The 25,647-nt window shown below is 48.7% G+C and overlaps 2 protein-coding genes across 4 annotated transcripts in view; one reads left to right on the top strand and one right to left on the bottom strand.

Annotated features, from left to right (window-relative positions):
- MYO15B (myosin XVB) overlaps positions 1–10,659 on the top strand; it is a 41,490-nt gene extending 30,831 nt beyond the window's left edge. The window contains exons 48-69 of the mRNA XM_032707071.1: positions 183–242; positions 493–568; positions 1,082–1,200; positions 1,443–1,561; positions 1,998–2,139; positions 2,270–2,381; positions 2,655–2,815; positions 3,073–3,185; positions 3,302–3,365; positions 3,611–3,683; positions 4,045–4,121; positions 4,502–4,578; positions 5,152–5,282; positions 5,557–5,651; positions 5,947–6,024; positions 6,178–6,286; positions 6,629–6,777; positions 7,177–7,304; positions 8,202–8,335; positions 8,818–8,951; positions 9,372–9,512; positions 9,786–10,659. Of these exons, the coding sequence (XP_032562962.1) occupies positions 183–242; positions 493–568; positions 1,082–1,200; positions 1,443–1,561; positions 1,998–2,139; positions 2,270–2,381; positions 2,655–2,815; positions 3,073–3,185; positions 3,302–3,365; positions 3,611–3,683; positions 4,045–4,121; positions 4,502–4,578; positions 5,152–5,282; positions 5,557–5,651; positions 5,947–6,024; positions 6,178–6,286; positions 6,629–6,777; positions 7,177–7,304; positions 8,202–8,335; positions 8,818–8,951; positions 9,372–9,512; positions 9,786–9,845 (2,352 nt within the window). The 3' untranslated portion in view covers positions 9,846–10,659. The remainder of the gene's footprint in view (positions 1–182; positions 243–492; positions 569–1,081; positions 1,201–1,442; positions 1,562–1,997; positions 2,140–2,269; positions 2,382–2,654; positions 2,816–3,072; positions 3,186–3,301; positions 3,366–3,610; positions 3,684–4,044; positions 4,122–4,501; positions 4,579–5,151; positions 5,283–5,556; positions 5,652–5,946; positions 6,025–6,177; positions 6,287–6,628; positions 6,778–7,176; positions 7,305–8,201; positions 8,336–8,817; positions 8,952–9,371; positions 9,513–9,785) is intronic.
- A 310-nt stretch (positions 10,660–10,969) lies between these two features.
- RECQL5 (RecQ like helicase 5) overlaps positions 10,970–25,647 on the bottom strand; it is a 37,239-nt gene continuing 22,561 nt past the window's right edge. For 2 of the 3 annotated variants that reach the window (XM_032706358.1, XM_032706359.1), the window contains exons 9-20: positions 19,627–19,854; positions 18,073–18,172; positions 17,534–17,570; positions 16,728–16,786; positions 16,523–16,599; positions 15,954–16,047; positions 15,354–15,494; positions 14,261–14,928; positions 13,966–14,044; positions 12,822–13,073; positions 12,244–12,316; positions 10,970–12,150 (exon numbers count right to left, since the gene is read on the bottom strand). In XM_032706358.1, the coding sequence (XP_032562249.1) occupies positions 12,050–12,150; positions 12,244–12,316; positions 12,822–13,073; positions 13,966–14,044; positions 14,261–14,928; positions 15,354–15,494; positions 15,954–16,047; positions 16,523–16,599; positions 16,728–16,786; positions 17,534–17,570; positions 18,073–18,172; positions 19,627–19,854 (1,909 nt within the window). In that variant the 3' untranslated portion in view covers positions 10,970–12,049. Of the gene's footprint in view, positions 12,174–12,243; positions 12,317–12,821; positions 13,074–13,965; positions 14,045–14,260; positions 14,929–15,353; positions 15,495–15,953; positions 16,048–16,522; positions 16,600–16,727; positions 16,787–17,533; positions 17,571–18,072; positions 18,173–19,626; positions 19,855–25,647 lie in introns of all 3 variants that reach the window. The other variant, XM_032706361.1, reaches the window with a different exon arrangement.

Raw genomic sequence — 25,647 nt, 5'->3', positions numbered from 1 at the left:
TGGTCTCCCCACTCAGGTTTTGGTCCTCTGCTCCTGGTCCTTCTTTTCATGTTCACAGTGTCTCTTCCCTTGCCTGTCCTCACCTCTCTCTGGCAGCAGGGCATATGGATTGCAGAACATCCCTGGGGAGCTATTTCTGCAGCATCTGTAACACCACTGTTGTTTTTATCCTCCTCTTGCAGGTGTTTTACCCCAAAGAAAATTTCAGCCATCCTTATTGCCTGAACTTGCTGTGTGAACAGGTATGCACCTGTGTGAACAGGTTTGGCTCAAGGCCTGTTGTCTCTCTGGGAACAAAACATTCCCTAATTATGTTGCATAAGTTGCCTTCACTTCTCCATCCCAGCCAGTGTTAGTCTCTTCTCCAGGTCTGTCCAGTCAAGCCCCTGTTCACTCCTCTCCGAGTCTCAGTCTGTTTAACAGCCTCAGATGCTCCAGCACAGTCAGATGTGGCCTTTGCAATGGAAGCCTCTCTGTTCCCTTCCTCTGCAGATCATCCGTGACACTTTCTCCAACTCCTGCTTTCGGATCTCCAAGGAGGAGAAGCGCAAGATGAAAGACCTGCTGAGTAATTAACAGCCCCATCATCCCTTCCTCCCTGTGCCCATCTCAGCTCTTGGTTTGAAATGAGAAACTGGCCTCCAAGCCCTTTCAGACAGGACTTCTCAGACAGAGGAGTAATATTTGTCACTGCAGCGGGAAAGCACATTTTTGTGTGCTGTGGAGTGAAGTGTAGGAATGTTTGTTTATTCCAAATGGCCAGAAAAGGGCCCTGACATTTCTCTGACCCAGAAAATCTTAGTTCTGAAATGGTTTTTTGTGGGGAGAGGAAACTGAAACCTAAGGATGAGATTTTCAGTTGTCTCAAAATCCAACTGTCATCTTTGACTGCAGCTTCATGAAGAAGGGGAGGGAAACCAGTGGTAGACTGATGTGTGCAAGTAATGTGGTGTCCTTACATCTCTAATGTCATTTTCTGTGCTGTGAACAGAGGGGGGCTGGTGGGAATGAGCCCCTGGGCAGAGGGAGTCTCAGCCATCTTTGCCGTGCTGATCAAATATCTGCTTTGTAACCCTGCTAGCGGAGTTTCAGGTTGGCAACGATGTCCAGTCCATCAAGGAGGATGGAATAAAGAAGAGGATTGTACTGGCTGCTCGGGATAACTGGGCCAACTACTTCTCCCGCCTCTTCCCAGTTTATGTGAGTCTTCATTTTCTCACCAGACCCTGGGCTTGCTTTAGCTGTGGCTCCAGTTCACCTGGGATCTCTTTCTGTCTCCCTGCCTGGCCACACATCACTCCTTCTTCTGTGCCTGCCATACTTTGCAGGGTTTGACACCTCTGTCAGCCCAGGGCCTCCTTGTGTGGCACCTCCTTCCCCTGCTGCCACCTGGCCAGGTGGGACACAGCCTTTTGATTCTCTCTGCTGCACTTCCCTTACAGGGTGAAGAGGGAAGTGATGTGCAGGTCCTGGGTGTTTCTCACCGGGGCATTCGGCTGCTGAAGGTGGAGAAAGCAGCCGCGTATAATCCTGAGCACCTCAAGATTCTTCGCAGCTACTGGTGAGCAGAAGGGCACTGGATGCTGCAGGGTGATAGTTTGGCACTTGCAGGGTGTTGGGAGGCAAACTGAATTGCTGAGCTGAAAATTCCAAGTTGCGCTGTGCTCTCTAGGACTGTCCCAGGCCAGCTGTGACTCACTGACCCTCCTTCTAATGAGTTTGGCTTTTCCTTTTCCTTCCTACATCGTGCTTTGCTTACAAGCAAGTGCTGGGGGTGAGTCAGCTCCATGTGTGTCATCACAGGGAGCTCCTCAGGGTGCTATGGTGAAAGCTGTGAGCAGCCTGTGGTGCTATTAATGTTGGAACACACTGCTGGTGAAAGGCCACCACGCTGAGGCATGGCTCCATTCTCAGTCCCTGGAATGAGCTCCCATCCCCACTTTCTGCATCCCTGACCCTGGCAGGAGGAGCCTGAGCACACTGACTTGTGTTCTCAGCTTTGCAGATGTGCTCTCAGTGGAGCTGAAGGGCAGCAGTGCCCTGGAGTTCTCTCTGAAGACAGAGCAGCTCCTCCTGCACTCTCTGAAGGCTCCGTGCATCAAGGCCATGGTGGACCTCTTCATGCAGGAGCTGAGGCAGGTGAGGGAGCAGCTGTAGTGCAATAGGGAATGAAGGCAGTTTCCCCCATGGACCTGAGAGCATCCAAGGGATGACGTGAGTCCTTCCCATCCTTGGGACAAGACCTGACCTCCCCATTGTTTTCCCCCAGGACACCAACTACGTCGTCGCTCTGCGCAGCTACGTCGTGGACGACAAGAGCCTCCTCAGCTTCAAGAAGGGCGACCTCATTGAACTGCTGCCCATGCAAGGCGTGGAGCCAGGTGAGGGGCCTGAGATTGGCAGGATCAAGGGCCTGCTGGATCCGTAGTGCCCACAACCAGAGAGTATGGACTCTTAAGGGCAGGCTGGCATAATGAGCCTCTGCCTGCAACCCACCTTGTTCCAGCTGCCTTAGCTATAGGGGTACATGTGTTACCTTAGGATGCAGGAAACCCTGGCGAGTCTGACGACCTCCTTTGCCAGCAGAAAGCTTCAGTGCCCACTCCTCTTGGCAGCTGCCATGGTTCCTGACTCTCTGGCCCCTGTTTCTGCAGGCTGGCAGTTTGGCTGCACTGGTGGCCGCTGTGGTCTCTTCCCCACTGACCTGGTGCAGTTGGCTGCAGCCCCTGATTACCTCAGCACCAACATGGACAGACGTGCAGAGCTAAGGAAGAGAAGGAAATCTTCCCCAGAGAGCAGAAACACCAGCAGGGAGGTGAGCTGTCCTTGGGGAACATCTAGGGGTTATGGCTGGGTTCTGTGAGAGCTGCCAGGGTGGGTCCATACCTCTGGTCTGACCTCCAAGGCCAGGAAGGCTTCCAAGAGGGAAGATGATGATTGTTTGATCCTTGGAGACAGAGACACTCAAATACTATCATAGTGGGAGGGGAGGCACCACACATAGATGGAGTCTGGCAGGTGAGAACACACACTGCAATTCCTCAGCTGACTTTTTTGGTGATGTCCCTGCAGAGTTCTGTGCTCAGCCTGACATCAGAACTTGACAGCACCATGTTAGTCCCTGCTGGTGATCGTTATACCATGATTGACTTCGCCACAGCCTATTTCCGGGAGGCTCAGTCCATGTGAGTAGGCTGTGGTCCTTCCCCAACAGGCATACACAGGACCTGTGTAGCCTGAGCTACACCAGCCTATTTCTGGGGGTATTTCTTGGACTACATGTTTCCTCTCCTCTGTCTAGGCAGGGACTGCAGGGGATGTCTGCTGAAAAGAAGAGTATAGCTGGCCTGGTCCGGCACACCAAGGTGAGCCCAGTCTCTCCCCATGGATACAGCCAGAATCCCAGCTCCAGCATTGCCTCTAGTTTTGTCCCCACACAGCAAAAGCACAGAGGACAGATCCTTGGCTTGCAGTCTCTGGAGAAGTGTAGGTGTCCCCTACTTTTCAGTGCTGCCTGCAAGATTCTGGGAGCTTGAGTCTTTGGTGAAACCTGCAGCACAGCTCTGTGAGATCCACCTCCCCAGTTTATCCTTGTACTCTGGCCCCATAGGTCCCAATCCAGAATTCTTTGCTCTGGTACTCTGACAGTGAGCTGAATGAGCTGGCTACAAAGAACTTCCAGAGTAAGTACCTCCCTAGGACACAAGAGTGCAGAGGGTGGGAGGGACGAGTGGGATGCTGTGGTGGGCACACACAGGCATCATGGGGCTGAGTAGGGAATGAAACCTGTGTCAGGGGGGCCCCTCCTAAGGCACTTCTGCAGTTCATAACCACCTGTGTCCTTGTTGAAAGCGTCCAGCAAAATGTACTTTGCTTGGAGTGCAAAGTGTCCAAGAACACACCCTTGCCTGGGCTGTGGACAGACTACACCTATCCAATGCAAACCTTGGAACAGGAAAGTTTTCAGGACAGTTTTTAGCCCTCTGCCAGCCCCATGGTAGGACCACCCCTGCTTAGACCTAGATGTCAGCCTTTGCCTTGCAGCGCTGATGCGGCTCATGGGAGATCAGCCCAAGCACAAGGACCAGACTGAGGTTGAATGCATCTATGAAATCCTTAAGGTTTGTGATCTTCCCTTGGGCAAAGTGCTGAAGCACCAACAGGAACAGAGGGCCAAGGCCTTGCTGGGAAGGGAGAGAGCAGGGAGAGCCATAATGCATGAGAAAGGGAGCTGAAATAGGCTGATTAAAACATATGGAGGGGAGGGGCTGCATGTAAGTGGTTTCCCTGGATATCACTGTCTGGGTGAGAGCACAACCTTCCTCTCCTCTCTCCTTCTTTGGGTCTAGATAGCATTGGGGACCAGAAGCTGAAAAGCCCAAGCTTTAAGCCAAATGGGCAGAGCTCCAGTGCTGGAAGAGGAAGGGCACAGAGGTGACCTGGGGGCCACTCTGGTGCTCTCCTCTCCTCTCTGATGTGGTTTTCTCCTCTCTGAATGCAGCTATGCAAGGAGAAGGAGCATTTGCACGATGAGATCTACTGCCAGGTCATCAAACAGGTCACCCACAACCCTAACCAGTGAGTACCAGAACTGGCAGCACCTCTGTATGCACAGCTAGAGAGGAACCGTCTGCTTCAGGGACACCAGGGCCAGGGGAGAGGGTGTTCCCTGATGCTGTGCTGTCCCCAGTGCTCCAATGCTGGGGCTTTTGCTGAGCACTCAGGAAATTTAGCCAGTCACTGAGTCTGACATTTTCATTTCAGTGGACATTTGTCCTTGTTTTTCTGGCTGCTGATATATCTGGGCCTGGGTAAACATCCCTGGTAGCTCCTGGTAGTGGTGCTGCTCAGAGCCCTGATTTCCTCCTCACAGCCCTGGGGAATTAATACAACAGTCAGGGACTGGCTTGACCCCACACTGCCCTGTGAAATGGCAGCAGTGGCATCAGAGTGGCCTTGACTGTTCCCTTTGTTTCCTGTTAGAAGGACTGAATCAATCCCTTGCTCAGCATAAGAAACCTCTGACCAAGGGCTGCCACCCCATTTTCTGCTGCCTGCCATAGGTGTTCAGAAGGGCAGAGGCTCAGTTCGAGCTGCTAGGAGCAGGAATTGTCTTGTCCCAAGGTGCCCACAGTCCCTTCTGTTCCTCAGGGAGAGCGTGCTGCGTGGCTGGCTGGTCCTGAATCTGCTAACTGGATACTTCCTTCCTACTAAAACCCTGATGCCCTATGCCACCAAGTTCCTGCAGCTGGCCAGCAGTGATCCATCCAGCACCCACCATGGTATGACTGTCTGTGTCCTATAAAACAAACATTCTAGTTCTAATCTTCCCATCCTGTCATTCCTCTGTTCTCCTGCTGTCCTGGATGCTGTCCGTGCCTGGCTCCTCATGATTTAGATGTGTCCTGGCAGATGGGAGTTGAGGTCAAGTCTCTTTGGTCTCCTAGCAGTGACCAAGGGTTAAATTTGACACAGCCAGGGTGACCCAACAGCACAGGACACAATGTTCAGTTCTCTCTTTGGCTCAGCACATGGAGCTTTTCCCTCTTCCTGCAGATATAGCCAAGATCTGCCAGAGCAACCTGCGGAAGAACTTCATGTACGGGGGCCGCCGAAACCTTCCTTTCCCTGTGGAGATGGAGGCACTGCTGGTACTGAGGGGCAGGGAAGGGGGGATGCTGGGAACAGGGGGAGGGCAGAGGGTTGCCAGGAGGTGCCATGTGAGTGTGACAGGGAGCAGTTACTGCTCCATGAGAGGAAATGGATCACGTGGATGTAAGGGAGTTTGGGAAGTGCAATGCCACGGAGCGAGCAGGAATATGGGCAGGGAAGGGGCAGGTACTATGGAGAAGCAGTGGAAGGCACAGATGAGGAAGAAGAGGGAGAAACAATTGTGGGGCTGGTGGGATCCTGCACGTCTTGCTGCCTAAAGACTGTCCCTTGCAGAAGGGGCACGGTGCCCGCCGGCTGGAGATACTGATGCCTGGAGGCATGGAATACCTCACCAGGATCAGGACATTCACAGTGAGTTTTCAGCTGTGACTCTCTTCTTTGGTCTGGACTCTGAGCCACACCAGGGAAATCCCTCACCTGCCAAGGGGTAATATGTCTACCTGCTCTGGGGCTGCTTTGGGCTTGCCTGGTCATGGTATTCATTTTTTTCTTTCCTTGCTTCAGGTGGCCAAGGAGCTCTTGCAGGAGATCTGTGAGCAGATGGGAGTAGGTGAACAAGAAGAGATACAGGACTTTTTTCTTTTTGCTATCAGGACTGACAACAAAAATCTTGGCAAGTAGAGACCAGCATCAAGTTTCTTCCTAAAGCATTCCCTGCAACAGAGAGCACCATGGCTCTGGCTTTGAATAGTTCTCTGACCCTTCCTGGCTCACAGGAGGTTCCCCCTAAACAGCTTCCCTCTGTATTAGGGTTAAGGATTGACCCTTCTCAGGGTCTGTGTTGCTTGTTCCTGAAAGAGGTGTGTGGGTCCGTGTCCCTTTGGAATGGCTGATGCTTGGAGTCGTAGGGGCAGAGTGGAACAGAGGTGTGCAGGAACTGTCCCAGGCCATGGTGCTCAACCCACTGCCTCAGCACCAAGAGGGGTGGATGACCCTCTCTCTGTGTAACATGCAGGTAAAACAGTGAAGCCAATAAAACCAGAGGAGTATCTCCATGATTACCTGCTGGAGGACAAGATGGTCACCGTGACTTTGCGCAGGCTCACCTGGAGGACATCTCTGCACTTCGAGAACCAAATCTATACAGACGTCCACTATGGACAGGTAAGAACAGCAGGGCCCTCTCCAGGGCTCCCTGACAGGGACAGGGGTTGTGTTCAGGCCAGTGGGAATGTCCCAAGGGGGCTGGAAAAGCAGGAGGTCTTTGGCTGATCAGCTTTGTGTGCTGTTTCTGGGAATGACTGAACACTGAAGCTATGGATGCACGGAAGGCAGTGTGCCTGTGGGCCCAGCCTGGGAGCTGGGCTGTTCCACACATGGTTTGTGCAGCTCCACAGGCTCTTCCTGAGCCCAGCCTGCCTTTGCTTTTGCATTATCAGCCCGAGTGGGATGTGTTATCATCAGGAAAGACAGGATGTGGGTCTCTGCAGCCTGGCACTGCCCAGACCTGCCTGTACCTTCTGGTAGGTTTAACAAAGGCCTCTTTGCTGTGCTGTCTCTCAGGTGCTGTGGGATTACCTGAATGGGAGGATCCTGCTGACCCAGAGTAAAGAAACAGAGATGCAGGTGGGCCTTTTGGCAATGCTCCAGCACTGGGCCAAACCAGAGCAGCAGAACTCTGCTCCCTCCGGGTACGTCGGGGCCAGGGTGGGTCTCTGCTTCTCTGATGTTGGCACCACAGGGGTTAGGAGCAGGTGCCTGGAAGAACTTCTGGATAATTAAGGAATGGACAGTTCTGGAGAACATAAGCTATTAATTAATGTCATGTAGCAACTGCACCCAGTCAAGAAATTTACCCCCTATTCACACCCTTAATGCTGGCAATCTCTGCTCCACATTTCCTTTTGTGACTTCTCCTGAGCTGAGGGTCATGAGGGTGCCATGGGCATTTCATTTGACTGCCATGGGTTTGTAATACCAAGAAGGAAGTGCATGAGCTTATAGTTTGGGTGACTGTTCCTTTGGGTGACAAAGGAGGGGGTGGAGAGACTCATTCCCCTCACAGGTGCCAGAGGTTTCAGCCCTGGGCACCTGAAATCTCTAATGAGATGCCTCATTGGAATGAAATGGGAATGAAATTGTCCCTGGATACTGGAAAGCTTCTGTCCTGCAGTCCCAAGGTGTATATTCACACTCTTTGCTTCCTGTATCCTTTGCACTTTGTCTCAGAGTTGAGGTCAATGTCTCCATCAGATTCCCTTAAAGCACCAGCAGCAGGGAAAATAGCATAACCCTGCTGGGCATTGAAGAGCTTGTGCTGTCTCCAGAAAGGAGGGATTTCTCTCTGCGCACTACTCAGTGGTGCACAGATGATTCCTCCATGGAAAATGGTGGTCTCACTGTCTCTGTTTCCTTCCACCTGATCCAGTGCAGATACAACCTGCTGTGCTTTTCCTCTCCCCCTTCACCCTTCCCCTCAGACACACAACTGAAAATTGCTGCCTCATCCCCTTTGTTCCCTTAATCCCCCAGCTGATGTTCTATTTTAGCTGGGCAGGGGATGAATTAGAATCTCCTTGTTGGCACAGGGAGGAGCTGAAGAAATACACACCAAAGACCCTGCAGCACTCCATCAGTTCCATGGCTCTGGAGAACCAGGTTGACACATTGCTGAGGACAAGGCAGCCCCTCCAGCCACTGGATGCAAAAATCCAGTTCATAGGTGAGAAGACATCCAGATCTGCTTCAGTTGTCCATCCTGAGCATGATGGAAGCTGTTCTGAACACACACTTTTGGGACAGTTCATGAGGTTGTTGAGGATTCTTGGAGCCTGGAACAGGCCACGGCAACAGAATTCCCTGACAGCCTCTCACTGTGGTTTGGAACTTGTTCTCAAGCACAGGAACAGGGTAGAAGTTCCACCTGTTGTAGAATTCTGTGGCAGATTTTCAAAGCTCTCTGTAAGCTGTGTTTTAATTGACACCCTGGCTGCACATCTGTTTTCTGGTAGGAAAACAATGGCACATCCTTTCAGGCTGCTGAGAATTGAGTATCAGCAGCCTGGTGGGGAGGGAGAAGTTGTCAGTCTTACTTTTTAATGTAGAAAAGCTTGGGAACACTGGCAGTTTTGACCACCTTAGGCTGGTGTAGTGGATTGCTGGCCGAAAGCTGCTCCCTTCAGGCCACCTTTTGCTTTCTTACAGAACATATGATGAAATTGCCTTTCTTTGGCTACACCATGTTCATCGTGGAGAGAGTCAGCGATGAGACGATCCCTGCACCCTGTTTCTTTGGTGTGAATAAAGAGGAGATCATTGTGGTGAATGGCATCACTAAGGTATGCCAGACAATTACACCCAGTGTCTGCCAGATATTAACTTTGAGTTTTAGAAGAACCTGTGCAGGAAGAGGTTGTACTTCTCTATATCGCAGCCACTCTCTAACAGGAAAGCAAGAGACAAGAGGGGTAGAACAGTCATTAGTGCCATGTGCTTTTTTGCAAGTCCAATGTTCATGCTAACAAGCACAGTCCACAGTAAACCTGTGTGTCACATTCCTTTTTGTCCCAGTGCCATGGCAGTTCCAGGGCTGTGCTGTCAGCAGGAGCCTGACCTGTGTTCTGCACACACCACCCTGTGCCCCAGACCTTGCTCAGCTTTCACTGGGCTCTTGAGGCGACTCCTTCTCGTGGAGAATCCGATGGTTTAATTTGTAAGGACTGCACCAGAGAGTGGTCTGTGGCTTTTCTCCTCCCCAGGCCGTGTCCCGGGTCATTCCCCTGAAGGAGGTGCAGAAGATGCGCACCCTGAAGCCCACGTTCAAAGATGGACTTCCCGGCTTGGAGCTGAACTACGGATCACCTGCCACCCCCAAGACCATGTGGATTGAACTGAAACAGGTGAGATCAGCCTGGGCCTGCAGCTTCCTCTTGGCAACTCAGGAATTGCCCTCCACTGCCTGGCTGAGCCTCTGCTGAGACAGTGCTTCTGCTCTCTCCTGCTCCACAGAAGGAGGGAGGGGGGTCACTGCATTTCCCAGGCTCCAAAGTGCAGCTTTGTTCCAGCACATACCTGATATTTAATTATGGAAAGTGGTTTATGGGAATATTTAATTATAAGCAGCAGCTGTTTCTGGGGCAAAGAATGACTGATGCTGATTTGTGTTTTGACAGGCTAAAGAACTGTACCACACGCTTGTTGTCATCCTGGACAAAACAGAGCTCCACTCCTAGAGCCTGAAAGGAGGAGAATGACCAAGGAAAACAGCTGTGTCTCTCTTCCTTTGTACTTGATCAGTGCTCCCTGACCTGCCTTTGGCAGAGAACACTTCCAAAAGACAGCCATGACCTGAGAGAGCTGCTTTCTAGGGCTGCCACCACAGTGTTTGTTGATGGACTGTACCACAATCTCACCCCTGGTGACCTGCCATTCAGTACTTCCTTGAAGCAATCCATGCTGTGGATAAACAAACCACAAGGCCCTCTCCACACCACAGTTCCAACAAAGAGCAGCTGAACCAATGCAAGCACTTGCCTTCAAGCAATGCAGTGTGGAAGTCCTCTTTTCTTTTTTGAATTAATTAACATTAGCAAAGCCTGGTGCTTGCTAGAGATTTGTGTATCTCAATGCCCAGCTGAGGCTATGCAATGCCTGCACTGGCTGCTGGTGTTTTCCAGAGGCCAGTTTTGTCTCTGCATTGATATGCATAAGGCCCTGGAACAGGACTGGTGAAGCAGGAGTTTACAGAAAGCACCTTAATTGAAAAGCAGATCAGTGTTAATAATACAATTAGCACATATGCTGGGGCACAGATTGAGCTGCAATGGTACGAAAGTTTATTGTTAATTAATTTCTCACTGACATAATTATATGCATCTGCTTCCCTCTACTATAAAGAAGTCAGTCATGTCTATGCAGCTGTCAGGCTTCAGTGATGGCTCCATGCCCACAGAGGAAGCATATTCAAACAGCACTTATATTGTAGTAGAGTGTTTTGGGTTGTACAAAAATGCCTAATTTATTTTTATTGCCCTTTAGGAAATTGCAATAAAGTAATCACAGATATGTTTTGAAGGTGTGGTGTGACAGATCTTGCATCTTAATCCAGGAAAACTGACCTGCAAGTAACAGGCAAAGCTTGAGGAAAAAAGGCTGTCACTGTTGGCAGGGGAGGGGATAGATCTGAGGGTGCTAAGCGCAAGCCATGAGGCACAGCTGGATTCTTGTTGGTGAGGTGATTCCAGCAGGAACTGCAGCATCTTCCCTGTCAGGTACTTCCCTTCAAGTGCTGCTTAATGGATCTTACACCAGTCTGTATGAGTGAGTGGTTAAGAAAAAGCTTCCAGGAACAGTCCACAGCAGCTATAACATTATTTTATTGTCAGTTCTGCATATACTTTAGTACATCTAAAAAAATACATCTGTGGAGTACAATGCTCCAAAAGCCTGACCGATGGCCTCTCAGCTGCAGATCCCTCAGCAGCACTAGTGCCTGAGGCCACCAGCCTCTGTGGGCATGGAACAAAGGCAGAACCCAATAAAAATCCAACAGGAGGGACTTGTGCCAGGGAATCAGGTTAGGTCCCATATAAACATAGCAGCAGAGACACCACAGTGTCAATTTGAGGGCCACAGCAGTACCTGAACCAGTTCTAACAGCAGCATTGCCCTCTGTATTGCAGACTTTTGGTGAGGCACAGGGGGCAAATATGGCTTTAGGGGTTATAAGAAAATGCTGGAAAGTGCTGTTGAGGTTAACACTGAAAGAGCATCACTACTTAAGTTAAAGGGCAGACAAAACTAGACAAAGTTTAAAAAAAATTCACATTAAAAGAAAAAGAATTCCAGTTTCTTCACCCTCAGAAAGTAGGCATTGCCTGCACGGTAAGAACAAAACACTTCCCTCCTGCCCTTCAAAGGAAAACATTCCATGCAGGAACTCAACCATGGGGTTTGTCATTGGCAGCCCTGAGCAAAGCATAAGAACATGTAGCATAAGGCTTCTAGTGGTAACACTGAAATAAGAACTAAGACAGGGAGTGAGGGGAGGAGCCATCTAGGAACAAGATGCCATCCTAAAGCAGAGTCCCAGCTGGAAAGTCTGAGCCCTTCCCAGACTGCTGCAGGGAGTAGAGGTTGGAGACAGTGCAGAACATCTCAGGCAGCAGCCCCTAATAAACACAGCAGATGCAACTTCACACCTCTTGGTCCTCGAGGGCTTCAGCACCCCAGTTATTGGAGAAACTCTCTGTAAGTTCACAGAAACTGGTTTTCTGGAACTGTTTGTCACTAAGGACAGAAGTGAGCAAAAATGCAGTGGGAGGAAAAAAAAAAAAATCTCACTTCTGCAGTCTCACAAAACCCTCCATGGCAGAGTTCTTCAAGATCCCCTGGTCATGCTGCTGGAGGAAGAAAGACAACCAACAGGATGCACAGATCAGCTCTCCCAGCTCTGCAGCTCCTGCCAGTCTGCCTCACTCTCACACCTGACCCTTGTTTTGAAAAACTCCTTGATGAGCCTCTGCGCTTCCTCCTTCACTGCAAGAGAGGAAACACCACCTCTGAGTTGAAATTTAAGACATCTGCCACTCCTAAAGACATCCATCCACCCCAGGCTCTCAGTGCTCTCACCTGTCTTGCGGGCAGGGTTCTGCTCCTGGGTCAGTAAGTGAGACAGGTGCCGGGCAAAGCCCTTAAACAGCTCCTGCAGAATCAGGGAAGACAAAGAGCAGAAAGCAGACATCAGTTACCAGACTGTTCCCATGTTTGTCTTGCCCTCAGCATGGGCTGGCTGCAGCACACACCATTCCTAGACTGAGACTACAGGGGTGTTGCACACCTGCAAACACACCCGACCCTGCAGTGCTGGCACACACAACCTGCCTTGCAGGACACATCAAGGAAACTACACCAGAATTGAACTTGAGCTGTTGCTGCTCCACAGGTGGGAGTTAAAAGTGTGCCAAAGCTTAATGTGAAAACATGAACAACCATAAATAAATGTGGAACTAACATGATACCACTCCAAACATACACAAAGCTTTTTGTGGGAGAGGTGAGTTCCTGCACCTGGAGTCACTGAAACAGCACATACCAAGATGCAAGTTGGAAATGAAATGTGGTATCCAGATCATCTCCCCCCTTCTTAGAGCCCCAGATCACTATGAGCTGTAGTCTTCTGCTGAAGAGGGTCGTGAGCTGTGCCCTACCTTGGAAGCAAATTTGCCACCCTTGTAGAACGGGGTCAAATATTTGACAACGATGTCTGCAGTGTCTTTGAGGGACACGCCTTTTGTCACTGGCTGTATGGTCTTGCTGGTTCCTTCTTTATCACACTGTTCTAAGTTTGAATCAAAAGTCACCTTCTTCTTTGTTGGACCAGCACTTTTGCATTCTGGCTGGGACAGAATAGAAGGTTTTGCCACTGTCCGCAGCCGCTTTGTTGCGGGACTTTCCATATCCTGCAGAGGAGACAGAAAAGAATCAAACCCACCACTTCCTGGAGCAGCATTCCACTTCCAAGCACCCACTACCTTCCAGGACAACAAATCTTTGCAGCATCCTGCAGACTCTCCCTACAGTGAATACCACGTAGGAATCTCTGTAACCCATTTTGCTGTGCAGACATAATACACTATTTGCCACACAAAGGGACTTCGAGAAAAGCCCTTTAAGAACACCACATTTAAAATTACCCCGTGCTCTTATCAGGGCAGTTGATTGCTAGACCCTCTCGTATACAGGAAAAACTGACTGGGAATGATTTTTCAGGATCTCTACTGAGAATACACTCCTTAGGAAGAATCAGTCATGTCAGGAGTGCCACATGCCTGTTCAGTTTGAAAGAAAAGAAGATTGCACTGTTGCAGAGACAGCTGCCAGGCAGTCTCAGATGCCAAATGCAGAAGCAGAGACTGAATGGCAAGGCAGGCTGTGAGTACAGGTCACTTCCAAATGGTTCCGTGTGTCATTGGCCTGTGGTTGTTCCCTGAACTTGAGAAAGCAGCTGCTAATTATAGTTCATTACAGATCTGGAGGGGGTCGAGAGACTCATTCCAGGCAAGTCACCAGCAAGGGCACAGTCACATGTGTTGCACACAGGAGGAAACAATGCAGTGGAAGGGAAGCTCTCCACTGCAGCCCAAGGTGCTGCCATGGCCCAGTGGGCAGCAGTGAAACACCAGGGATGCAACACAACTGGGGTTCTCCTCTCTGGTGCAACTGCAGCTGGGCCCTCCCCAGATAAATAACACTCTCAGGTGAGGTTCAGAGAAGGAGCATCACTCTCAGAGAGAAATATGGCACGAGATAATCAGAAGAAATAGAGGAAATTAGCATTCATTGAAGCCTTACCTCAACTGATCCTGCCCGCTTCCCACTCTCACCTTCCCCAACAACAGGTAACTCAGTTTCTGAGACATTTTCAGCAACACTAGTGGGAAGAGTGGAGAGAAGGCCAACTGTAATTATTCCACAGAGAAAATATCCCTGTATTCACTGTTAGTGGCTATGAGACCCTCCATGGTAAAGCAAGAGTCTCCCTCACCCACCCAGAGATCTCATACAGATTCCCAGTTTCCAGGACAAGTCTGGTGGGACTCTGCAGCTTAACAGGGCAACATGGGGAGCAGAGAGAGAGGGATTTTACCTGGACTTTACATCAATTTCTCCCTGAAGGAGTTCAGATTCAGCAGCCTGCTGGGTCTTAAAATCCTCCCCCTTCTCAGTCTGTGTTACTTCTGTTGCTCTTAGTTCTTTATTCTCTGCCTGGGACTGTCCAGTCAGATCTCCAGAGACATCTCTGCCTTCCTGAGGTGTTGGTTTCTCTTGACACGTGCTTTGAGAAGAAACCTGAGGTAGTGTGCTTGCAGAACAGCCCTCCTCCTTTGCTGAGCTGCAACTTTTGGCTTTAGAGCCACCTTTGGAGAGGGAGAAGAATTTGGAAATATCCTGTGATTCTTTTTTAGCTGCTTCTGCGAGCATTTGCTGCTTCTTGCTACGTTTGGACTTCTTAGTGGGGCTCTCCCAAAGTGCAGCCTTTGTGTCTAGACTGGGTTGCTGTCCCTTCTTTTCAGGGTGTATTTCTACCCCAGCACTCTCACACATTGCTTGGGTTGCTGTTTCTTCCCTCTGGACAACAGTGTTTCTGGTGTCCAGTTCCAGGCTGCAGCTGCTGTTGTCTTGCCCATTTGGACAATCTACTTCTTTTTTGACAGGCTTTGCATCACTCTCCTCCTGGATCTTCAGCAGTTCTGAGGCTGTCTGGAACAAGTTGGATTTCTTTGGAAATCCTGCTCCCACACGCTTGGGTTTGAACTAGGGAGAAAGGAGGAAGAAGAAAGTTTGGAGGTGATATCCCTATGTGCAGAACCCTGAAAGGAGCTAGGTTTCTGCACACAATACACCACTGTGGACAGCTGTAAGGTGAGGGAGGCTCTAAATCTGACTTATCATCACACCCATCAACTGAGACATGAGGGAAATGCATTTGGTTAAATTCCCAGGCTGGTAGTAAGGAAATAGCCATCCTTGGCTAGAACAAGATGAGAAAGAACTTATTTAATCTATGGCCTGCACATAGATTATGTTCACTAATAGCAACCAGTATGACAGATAGACAGGGAAAAGCAATTACAACAGAAATATACAGCTATGGCCACAGAAAGGATGTAAGATAAATTAATAAAAAAGCAGAAAGACAAAACAAACCATTCCCTCCTGTCTATCCCATCAGTACTCACTGAGTAAACCTGGGATGCAGGGAGGAAGTCCTGTTCTGTTGGAGACCCAGATTTTGTTTCCAAACTGCTGTTGCCACCAGTTCCAGACCCAAAAACTGAGAACAACTCTCCTTGTTTGGAGGCTTTGTTGATTTCTGCTACCTGAAAAGAGAATGGAAATATCCTCCAATGGCCAGAAATCTTTATGCATTCCTGCCTTTTTACGTACTAAGAGCCACAGTGGCAAAACAAACATCTCCCCCGGAGAGGCGCCTGCTTCAAGAACAGAAATATCTTCAGAGAGACTGATGGCAACCAGGTAACCTAAACCAAGGCTTCTCTAGTGTCAGCAGCAGCCTGGGGAATTCCCCATTCCCTTTACTGCTAGAACAAATCTAGATAAGCTTGCACTGGAATGTAGGTTTCCAGAGCCTGTAAAGCCAACAAAGATGTGAAACCCAGGTGATTCTGGGCCCTCTTGGAAACAAAGTCAAGAAGAAAGATTTGGAAGACACCCAAGGCAAAGCAGAGCTTCTCCTTTGTCTTTCCCACACAAACTCTGCCCTATTTCCCCTCGAGCTGAGGCCACACCACATTCATACAGCAGGTGTATGTCCCTACCTTCTTTAGCACAGTTGCCTTGTATGAATTTGCCATTTTGCTGGTCTGGAAAGCTTCATACTCCATTTCCACTGCACAGGCATGAGGGTCTGACCTGTAACACAGGCTGGGGTGATTTCTGGCAAGACACATCTCTATATCTGCAAAGGGAGCACTAAGGCTTAAGTATCTCCCAGAAAGTACAAAATTCACTCCCTCCGGTGCAAGAATAAGTGATAGCTTCCAGTTATACCCTAAGGGATGCAGTGGTGAATTGCTGAGAATGGAAAGGGTGATGAAAACACTTTCAAAATCCTTTTGCCCAGAGGCTCAGTTTGAAAAGTACACTATCCCCACCTTGTGGGACAGGGAAGAATTGCGGCTCCTGGAATCAAGCTGATTTAGCAATCGGCCAAAGGAATCCTCATATCCGATCCTGAACATCACTAACAGAAAGATGCTGTTAAGTGAAACTACATCCTTGGACAAAAAAATCTTAAAAAGCATTCTTTGAGAATGTTAATTCTGCTCAAGGAGAGTAGGCCCTGTGTTAAGAGACCCAGTATATACCCCTTTTCTTCATCTCATACCCTTTTCCTCCTGCTGCTGGATTCTTCCGGTTGTTGCTCAAAGCTTCTTCCAGCATCTTCAAGCAGTGTTCCCGTCCCTAGGAAACATGGGATACTCAGACATGCTCTACAGAAGTCACAGTGCCCCTTGGACTTCCATCCCTGAAGGAGTAAGAACAGGGCAGGCAGAATCTTTGTGGCTCTTTGCTGGTCAGTCATGATTTACCTTCACTGTGAGCTTTGAGATCCTCCTGCTGCCAGCGTCCTTAAGGGGACAGTCTGCACCTGCCACAGGAGAGGCATTTGGAAAATAGTTACAGCTGGGCTGTGGCTGATCAGAACATCTCAGCTGTCATGGAGAGGTGCCAGTCCAGTACTTCCCGGCATTCTCCTCCCTGCACAGTCACCCTTTTTACCTGGAAAAGCTACACACTCCAAAAGAGGAGGCAGAAGCCAAAGTAAGATTGTTCTCTCTGACTGAGAACATCTACTTTGGAGTTTATGACTAACAGCTTTCCAAAATTTTCCAATCTTAGGAAACCCAAGTCTATCCTGCTCCCCACAATACCAACCCCAAAAGTTCCCAAAAAGCCTGAATAGAGTAACCTGACCTACCAGGTATTCTTTTGCCACAGTGTAAGAACTACACTGCTAGACAGGGCCCCAAGCAGCACAACTACAAATACCAAAGTTTTTTAGCAGTTTCCCTATAGCCCACTTATTATTATTATTACTATTATTACTGCTGCATAACTACTGCAGAAACAGCCTACAAAGTCAGGTTAGACAGTTTTTCTTCTCTCTTGCTTATTTGAACAAGTCGTTCAGAAAGATGCATTCCATATCTTCACGCCAACCAAAGCTAAGCTGTGATCTATCTCTTCCAGCCAAGCTTTCACAGCCAAAAGCTTAACCTCTGTGCCTGGGGACTGATACCTCCAGTGGTGATGCCATATAAATTACACACAGCTGCAAAATACAAGACTTTCTTCTCCCAAAGAAAATCCACTATAAATCAAAGAAGGTACTTACTCGGAGGAACAAAATCTTCCTTTTCTGGTTCTTTGCCCTGGAAGAAAACAAAGATCAGTCAAACATTTCCATTTCTGCAATGCACATGCAGGTCTAGAAGCACAGGAGACATATTTTATACCCCTTCTCCAGGGAAAATTGAAGCTGAAGTTACAAAAGCACTGAACAGGCACCAAAATAGGGGAAAGAAGACAAAGAATGAGAATCGGAGCCAAAATTTCACCTTTGCTATAGGAATATATAAGAGAAGCTGGCAGGGGAAATTTGTTTTTACTACTACCAGGGGTATTAAAGACAACAGAATCCTCTTGACAGCACTGCAGAGAAACCAGTACATGAATCAGCTGCATTTCTTCCTATTATGGGACTGGCCCAGAATATGGAGAACACGGAAAAAGCAAAGGTACAAAAAACAAAAGACAACAAGCAACAACAAGATGCAATAATTTACTTCCACTAGTGCCAGGAAGCCTTTATGGCTGTAAGACAAGCTCACAGCAAACAACCCAGGCATCTCTTACGAACCAACACCGACTCACCTTGCGCAGACTCATCTGCTTCTTGTAGAAGTTGTCCCACTCCCGCTTCCGACGCTCTTCATTGTCTTCATCCCAATTCCCACTGCTTTCCTCATCGTACCTGGATAGGTCGGGAAAACAAGAGGAGCAAGCATTTCTGTAGCTGCAGCATTACCGGGGGGGACAGGTTTGGAAAGCCTAGGTCACCCCAGTGATGTTTCCCACATCCTTTCTGAACAAGTCTTAGCTTTTAGTCTCACTGCCATCCCTCAATCTGGACGGCTGAGAGTGTCCTCCAAAAATTCATGGGATTTGTTAATTCCATGAACTTTAGGTAGCGGTGGTATGAACTGGTAGCACTTAACTAATGCTCTGAGAATGGAGGGCTCCATTTAAGCTCTTCGAGATTGTCCCATGGGGTTGAGGAGTCACTGACTCCTGCCATATACCTAATCAGTCACTACTGCCCTGGGAGCAGAGATGGCAGAAAGGGCACAGCATCCATTCCTCAGCCTCAGCTGTTCACAGCCTGTTGTAGTAAATGAAATCCCCATCACTAATGCACTGAAATGCAGCAGCTGATCCTCACCACATGTAGCCCAGGAGTTTGCTGCCTCCCACAGCTGCCACAGCCAAAACTTACAGGTATCACAAATCAAAGCTTTAGGGCTGTTGACTATTACAACTTCCAATCAAACAATCATAGGAAACTACAATCAAGTCATGGAGAGGTTCAACAAATCAAGTGGCAAACACGGTGCTGTACAACAGCACTGGCCGTGAGACCAAACACAGTCTTAGGTCACAAGTACCAGTTTCCTCTGACTCAGCCTGAAGAAAAAAGCCACCAGTTTCAAGCTGTTTAAGGTAAAGCAGGGCCAGTCCAGTCCAACAGCACTGTTTATCCTGGCAGAGCTTCACGGGCAGTGCCAGCAGCGAAACTTCATCCTGACAAAGCTGCACAATCACTGCAGCTCAGCCAGAGAACAAGAAGGAGAAGTTGTCACCTTCACACTGCCAAGCATTTTACAGAACTAATCACGTTTTCCACTGCACATATTCCTTTTGCTGTCAGCCTGACAGGAAAACACTAAAATTTCACAATCTGCAGAAGAATTTGACACTGGCACTCCATTGCACCCTCTGTGGTGACTAAAGTTCTGCCAGTGGCCCCCAGCCTGCTGGCCCACAGGCAGCTGTACTGAGTCAGGAATGAAATCTGGATCACGTCATCTTGGTCTCAATTTAAACGTTTTTGATCCTTGTGACTGTGAGCAGCCTGAGCCCACTTGCTGCCTTCAAAAAATTTCAGGCCAGTTTCTTGAGCCAATTACATTCTGCAGGGCAATTCTTAGGTCTGTCAAAACAGCTCTTGGCTCTCTGGGACACGAACGTGAACAAGGCTGCCAAAGTGTGTGGAAAATGGAATTCCAGCTCCTGCTGCCAGGAAGTTACAGGAAAATACCATCCACACAGAAACATGTGCTGAAAATAGGAGTGGCTGGGCCTGCAGCTGGGAGATGCTCTTTTCTCTGATAGTTCCTATGAGCTGAGTTTTATCTCTCCAGCACAGACCTGCTAAAACCTCTGCAGCCTCTCCTCCCGCCTTCGTACAGCTCTGGGTCGTAGGCATCCCAGGAGGAACCAGTGGGCCCGATGCAGGTTTTGCTCCAGTTGTTGGTGCAGCGTTCCAGTGACTCCAGTTGCCTCTTCACTGCCCCTGGGTTCTTGCAGAAATCACAGCACTTGTTACAAGGTGGGGTGACATCACCGAAGTACTTGGCTATGGCAGCGTGGCGACATCTAAACACAAGGGGAATGATCTGGTCGTTATTTTTATTCATGAGAACTCCACCCTCCAAATGCAGGGTGTTTTTTGATACAGATTTGAGTCTTTTTTTTTCCCCCCAGAGAATGCCTGTTCCAGCAGGAATCACAGGGCTAAGTGGAGTTCTGTTCCTGGCACATTGCTTAAGGTCTCTCTGCCTCCACTTCCCCACACATGAAAAAACACTGACGTTAATCTCTTCTGCTAAACCCTTTTAGATCTTTGAGACCTGCAAAAGGAAGTTTATGAAATATGCAGTTATTAATTCTGTATCATTGGCCAAATATATTCCATGTCCTATCAGCATGGCTGTAAGATAAATATGTGAAGAGGCCCTGTTGATCCCTACACCTCAGAGTGTATCTGTATATTCCACATTGAAGAGCTTCTCATTTTACTGTTTGTGGTTTGAAGGTGAAGAAATCTATATCTGAAGACACAGGAATGCAAATTAAATCCCAGAATTAGAGTCCAGACTGAGGTCACAAGGGAGCACCATTCAGGTAACACATGCCTGGGTCTTGATCTGCTCCCATATGCTCCAGATCAGCAGCTAAAATTGGGGTCCTACATCCATGAAAACCAGTCCATTTACTCATACAGTATTGCACAACCAGTTTACCAGACTTAGCAAACCAGCCATGTGAAAATGATTAGATTCTTCTAGAAATCTTCAAAAGATTTTTGGCATTGGTTTTGGGTATGTAAAATAGAGTTTGGTGACAGAAATATGCTCATTAGCAATACAGGCAGGAAGTAATTTCTCTTCTAGAACACTCCTTAATTTAAACCAGTGAATACACTGATTTCACTAAAGAAGAACCAGGAAGTTACTTTTTTTGGGTTTTTTTTAAGAAAGAAGAGTTTAGAGGAGCTTTTTAAAACTTGAGTTGCACAGCAGAGGTGGCCAGTTGTCTCTCAGTCAAAATGCTGATACTAAATACACAGAAACATCTACTTCATCAGGCATTTAGAGATCAAATCCTGCAGCCAAGAGGGAACAAGAGTTATTTTAGAAGAGAATTATTTTACTACAAAGAAGAACAAAGTGGAGATTTTTCTTCTCTGCCAAGGAGTGCCCTAGTTGGCTTACCAACTTCATCTGCAAAAAGTGGGTCACAGAGGGGAAAAGTAAGAGAGTGAGCACTTCATTTATTCTTATTATAAACCCTTTAAGGCACGTCTGAACTTGCCAGAGATCCAACAAACGCAGTTTTCTTCTTAGCTCGCGTGTGTGTTTGGGGGGGGACACACAACTGCACGTCTACCAAAGCACCACAAACAAACCCTGCGAGGGTCTGCAGAGGCTGCTCTTTCCCACAGCCCGGCAGGTTGATGTGCCAGGGGGCACAGGTTACAGATTCCTGACTCCACAGCAGTGCTGAAGCACAAAGGACCTGGCACTGCTCAGGTGAGCAGGCTGCAGCAGTGTGACCTTGCTCTGCACGGTGTAGGGAGCTGAAGGCTGGAGAGGGCTACGACAAAGCTGGCTTTATATCCCCCTGCAGAGCCACACTGACTCACTCTCCTCTTGCACTCAAAGAGCTCCTTTCACATGGTGGGGAAGGGTGGGGGGACTGGGATGGGGGCAACACATTCGATCCCCTTGTCCTGCCTTTCCAAAAGAGCTACTGGTGCTGCCTGCCCTGCCAATGCAACGTGACTATAGAAATGTCAGCGAGCTGCAAGTCAGCTTTTTGTTTCCCCAAAAGAAAACAGGCAGGCATTCTCATTAGCCCATGGCTCTTTCTCTCGCACGCACTGATCTGTATGAGAGTTAAGCGAGGCATACAGTAATGGTCAAGCCCTCTCCTCACTCCTACAGCTTAATCACCAGGCTTATGCTGGGGAGGGACATCCACACACACCTCTGTCCCTAAAAGCAAACAAGTGAGATGCTCCAGGGGAGGGCTTTGGTGGAAGCAGAGATCAGCTCTAAACTCACTGGAACTTAAAGAGTTCTAGTTTCTAACCCATCAGCCCTGCAAAGCCAAGCTCTTTCCACCCAGGTTCTTGTAACTGCCTGTATCTTCCTGAAGAATTACCCCATTTCACACAGCCACTTCCACAGCCCCACTTCAGCCAACGGTGCTCAGGACTTGGGTCATAACGGAAATTCATTTGCAGAACTAAGATTGCAATCCTATAATTAAAGTCAAAAGGCAAACCCCAGAGTTACTAACAAGGATGCTGGGGGTAATCACTGGATTACAGCTTAACAGAACACGAGAGATCCTGAAACATAGTCACTTGTGCATTATCATCAGAGGGGAAAGCTCTCCAAGTCATGTGGGCACCTGACTAATACCCACAAGATGGAGATGATTTACATAAACTAATGGTAGTCTGTATACATGCCCTAAAATTATTTCATCTTTTAAATATGCAACTGTATTATTTGTCTCCCCTCACCCTTCAACAGCTGATCACTGATCTTCATGTCTAAACAAAATTATTTCATTTGAGGCATCCTGCCCTGATTTGACATTATGGAATAGGATGAAGAGCAAATAACAACCAAGTTTATTAACACGTTTTTGTCTGTGGCAATACATTTCAGGAAAGTGCTAAACTGACCACACCTGCACCTGTGTGAGTTTGGTAGTCCTTGGTTTTACACATCAAGTAAAAACAGGAGCACCATTCCTGCAATTAGTAGAAGCAGACAGACAGTCAGAGAGAAGCAAAGTTACATATCCTGAGAGAAGCTTTGCCTCTCCCAAAATTTACCAGAAAAAAAGCATTCCCTCATATGAGGCCAAGGGTACATCAGAAATGCTTCCTGAAAAAAGCATCTCAACGAGACATCAAGTCTTGGAATACAGCCAAGAAGTGAAAGCATTAAAAAAGATAAAAATCATGTGAGGACAAAACAGTTACGCAGATGCCATTTGTTGAGCGAAAGCCACTTAATAAGCTTTATCAGACAGAAGAACAAATCATGAGGTTGATGCGAAATTCTAATGTTGCACCTCTCCAAATGACTGTATCCTTTTAACATCACCCGAATTTCACCTCTGAGACAAGACAGTGGGTGTCAGCTGTCCCCAGAACACAAGAAGGAAAAACCACGGTATCAAGAGAGTAAATGACTTGGCCAAGGGCATGGAGCAAATTCACTGCCCCAGCATCCCCTGTCCCTGGCAGGTCTCTCTTACAGTGCTGCACTGTCCTCACCACTTCTTGCTCTGCCCCTTCAACGAACACATGAGAAAAACTCCTTCCCCCAGGAGTCGGAAGGAAACCGGGCAGCATAAAGAAAAGTTACTTGCTTTAACACACCCCCGAACCATCGCAAGGAAAGAATCAAGTCTCACTCCGGAAAAAGCTGAGATTAAAAGGTAAAAAAGAAAAGACCTCTCTGTGGGGAGATGCACAGAGGAAAACAGCAACAAGTGCGGGCCCCTGGGCGCCCCGGGGAGCGGAGCTGGCACAGCGCTGGCTCAGCCCCAGCCCGCGGTGGCTCCCCGCCGCACGCCCTCCCTCCCTCCCTGGCACACATGTAACACGAAACTTCGGATCTCCAGGACAACCAGTAACAAAAAAAAAAAAAAAAGGCAGAGACAACAGCTGGCTGTCAGCGGCAGAGCACAGAGGAGCCGAGCGAGGAGCGAGACACACGCCAGGATGAGGGGAGAGATGACGTGAAAGTTTAAGACGACGGAAAGAAAAACAAGAGGAGAAGAAGAGCTGGCGGCGCGCTGGGGTAAGGGCTGAGCTATCGCTGGTGTTCGGGCACCTTAACCTTCCGCTGGTTAGCGAGGAGCTGGTGGAGCTCTCACTGCGGAATGAGCCACGGAGCAGAGCTTGCGAGCCTCAATTTGTGTGCGAGGGGCACTGAGGAGCAAAGGCGGCAGGGGAAAAGCTTTTAAGCGGATTGCAGAGAGCCGCGCTGCGGCCGCCCTGCAACAAAAGGAGCTGCCCGAGTGCTTCGGGTCCGAGCGGGACCGAGCAACTTTTGTTGGTTAGAAAGCCTGGCTGCTCAGTTTTCCGTGCTGCTACAGAACGTGACCTTCGCTAATAAGCAGGTCTAGCACGGGGCACTGTCCACAGCGGTGACCTGATATAGCAATAGCGTGGACAAGAGAGCTGGGCTGCCCCTGTGAGCGAGGGCTGTTCGTGCCTGTAGCGAGGAGCTGCCAGCGCAGGCAGGCGTGTGTGAAACCAAGCGGGTGCCAGCCACAGCATTTCTCCAGAGCTCCTCCCAGCTGCAGCTAAGTTTTATCCCCCAAATCCTGGAGCAAACAGAGAGCTTAGAGAACAAGCCTTGGTCGGGGAACTAACATATTGTGCAAGTTAAGCATCTGTGTCCAATAGAAATAAATGGAAAGATTTTACACAGCTTCTAACAAGGACATTCTAAAAAAAAGAATTCAGCTGCGGTGTATGCTGGTTTACTATTCAAAGCAGCATGGGAACCCACTGCTCTGAGAGACACATAGATGCACACACACCGTCGATGGTTTACAGTAACAAGCCGTCAAGTTTGCATGCCGTGAAAAGGGAAGGGAGAGGCGAAGGATCCCCTAAATACATAAAATTACGGAATCATAGAATCATTTAGTTTGGAAAAGACCTTTAAGATCATTAAGTCCAAGCCTTGGTTTTACAGAGGTGTCCCACAACCTTGCTGTCCCATCTCCATTTTGCTGCTGGGGCAGCTGAAGGGGCGCTGGCAAAGGAGACCCATCATATAAACCCCCTTTTTCTGCCATATGAAGTTGATTTTTCTGTGTTGAAGCTCTTGCAGCTCCTAGCACTGAGCTGGGACCCCCTCAGCCTCTTCCAGGAGGAGCATGGGCACTCAGCTGTTTACAAACAGAGAGCCAGAAAGCCAGTTCTCATAGAAAGACGTCTTCCCGATCCTACACATGCCTGTAGGGAGGAATGTTAAGGATCAGGTATTTCCACTTCTCTCCATATCCATTAACGTGGAAGGGAGGGCAGGTCTTTCTGACCTAAGTGTTGTACAAACATGGAATTGGAACTGCCTGAGTGAGGGGATGTAGTAGTTAAGACCCACACGCCTCCAGCCTAGCCCTGGGCTCAAGGGGATGGAGGGAAGTTTCCACCCTGCTAATGAAGGGTCTGTGTAGGTTGGTTGCTGCAGTTAAGATGGATTCTCAAATAAAGCATGTGAAAAAACAAAGTTTAGGGAAACAAAAACAAAAAAAAGGAAGGAGGGAGGAGTGAGGGGAGAAGGGCAGGGGAGGGAAGGAGGTAGAGAAACATGCCAAGTTTTCCTCGCCAAAAGAAAATGTTAAAGGCTTTGGCTGGGGGGTTGTCCAGCCGCAGCCGCGCTGTACATGTGTGTGGGGGAGAGGAACAGCAATATGAAACACATGTCTGGATAAAAGCAGCAGGACATGGCTTGTGTTACAGCTGTCACAGTGCACAGGCCTCAGCCTCATTACAACGTGAGGGCGGTTATGGGAGCGGAGGAACAAAATAAACCCGGTTTTGATAGAGCAGATCCTTTCTGTGAGACAACCCTCTGATCACACAGCCTGCAGTGGGCCAGAGCAGAGTCACACATGGACAGCAGGGACTGTGAGAGAGCTGGGTGAGGAGAGCAGCACCCAGCCCTCACCTCCACTGGGGCTCTCACTGCTTTCCCACACAGCCACAGCTGATGTGGTTCAAAACGGCTTCCTCTGGGGAAGCAGCTGTTGTAGCCTTTAGTTTTGAGTTGCTACACCCAGGTGTCATCATTACTAGGATCAGTCCGTCTTATTTCAAAAAACTCAAAAATGCATGTAACTTGTGAG

The sequence above is a fragment of the Chiroxiphia lanceolata genome, chromosome 19 (assembly GCF_009829145.1).
Source record: "Chiroxiphia lanceolata isolate bChiLan1 chromosome 19, bChiLan1.pri, whole genome shotgun sequence".
In the NCBI taxonomy this organism is placed as follows: domain Eukaryota; kingdom Metazoa; phylum Chordata; class Aves; order Passeriformes; family Pipridae; genus Chiroxiphia; species Chiroxiphia lanceolata.
The sequence above is the reverse complement of the archived record's forward strand: the minus strand, read 5'-3'. Positions and strand labels throughout refer to the sequence as shown.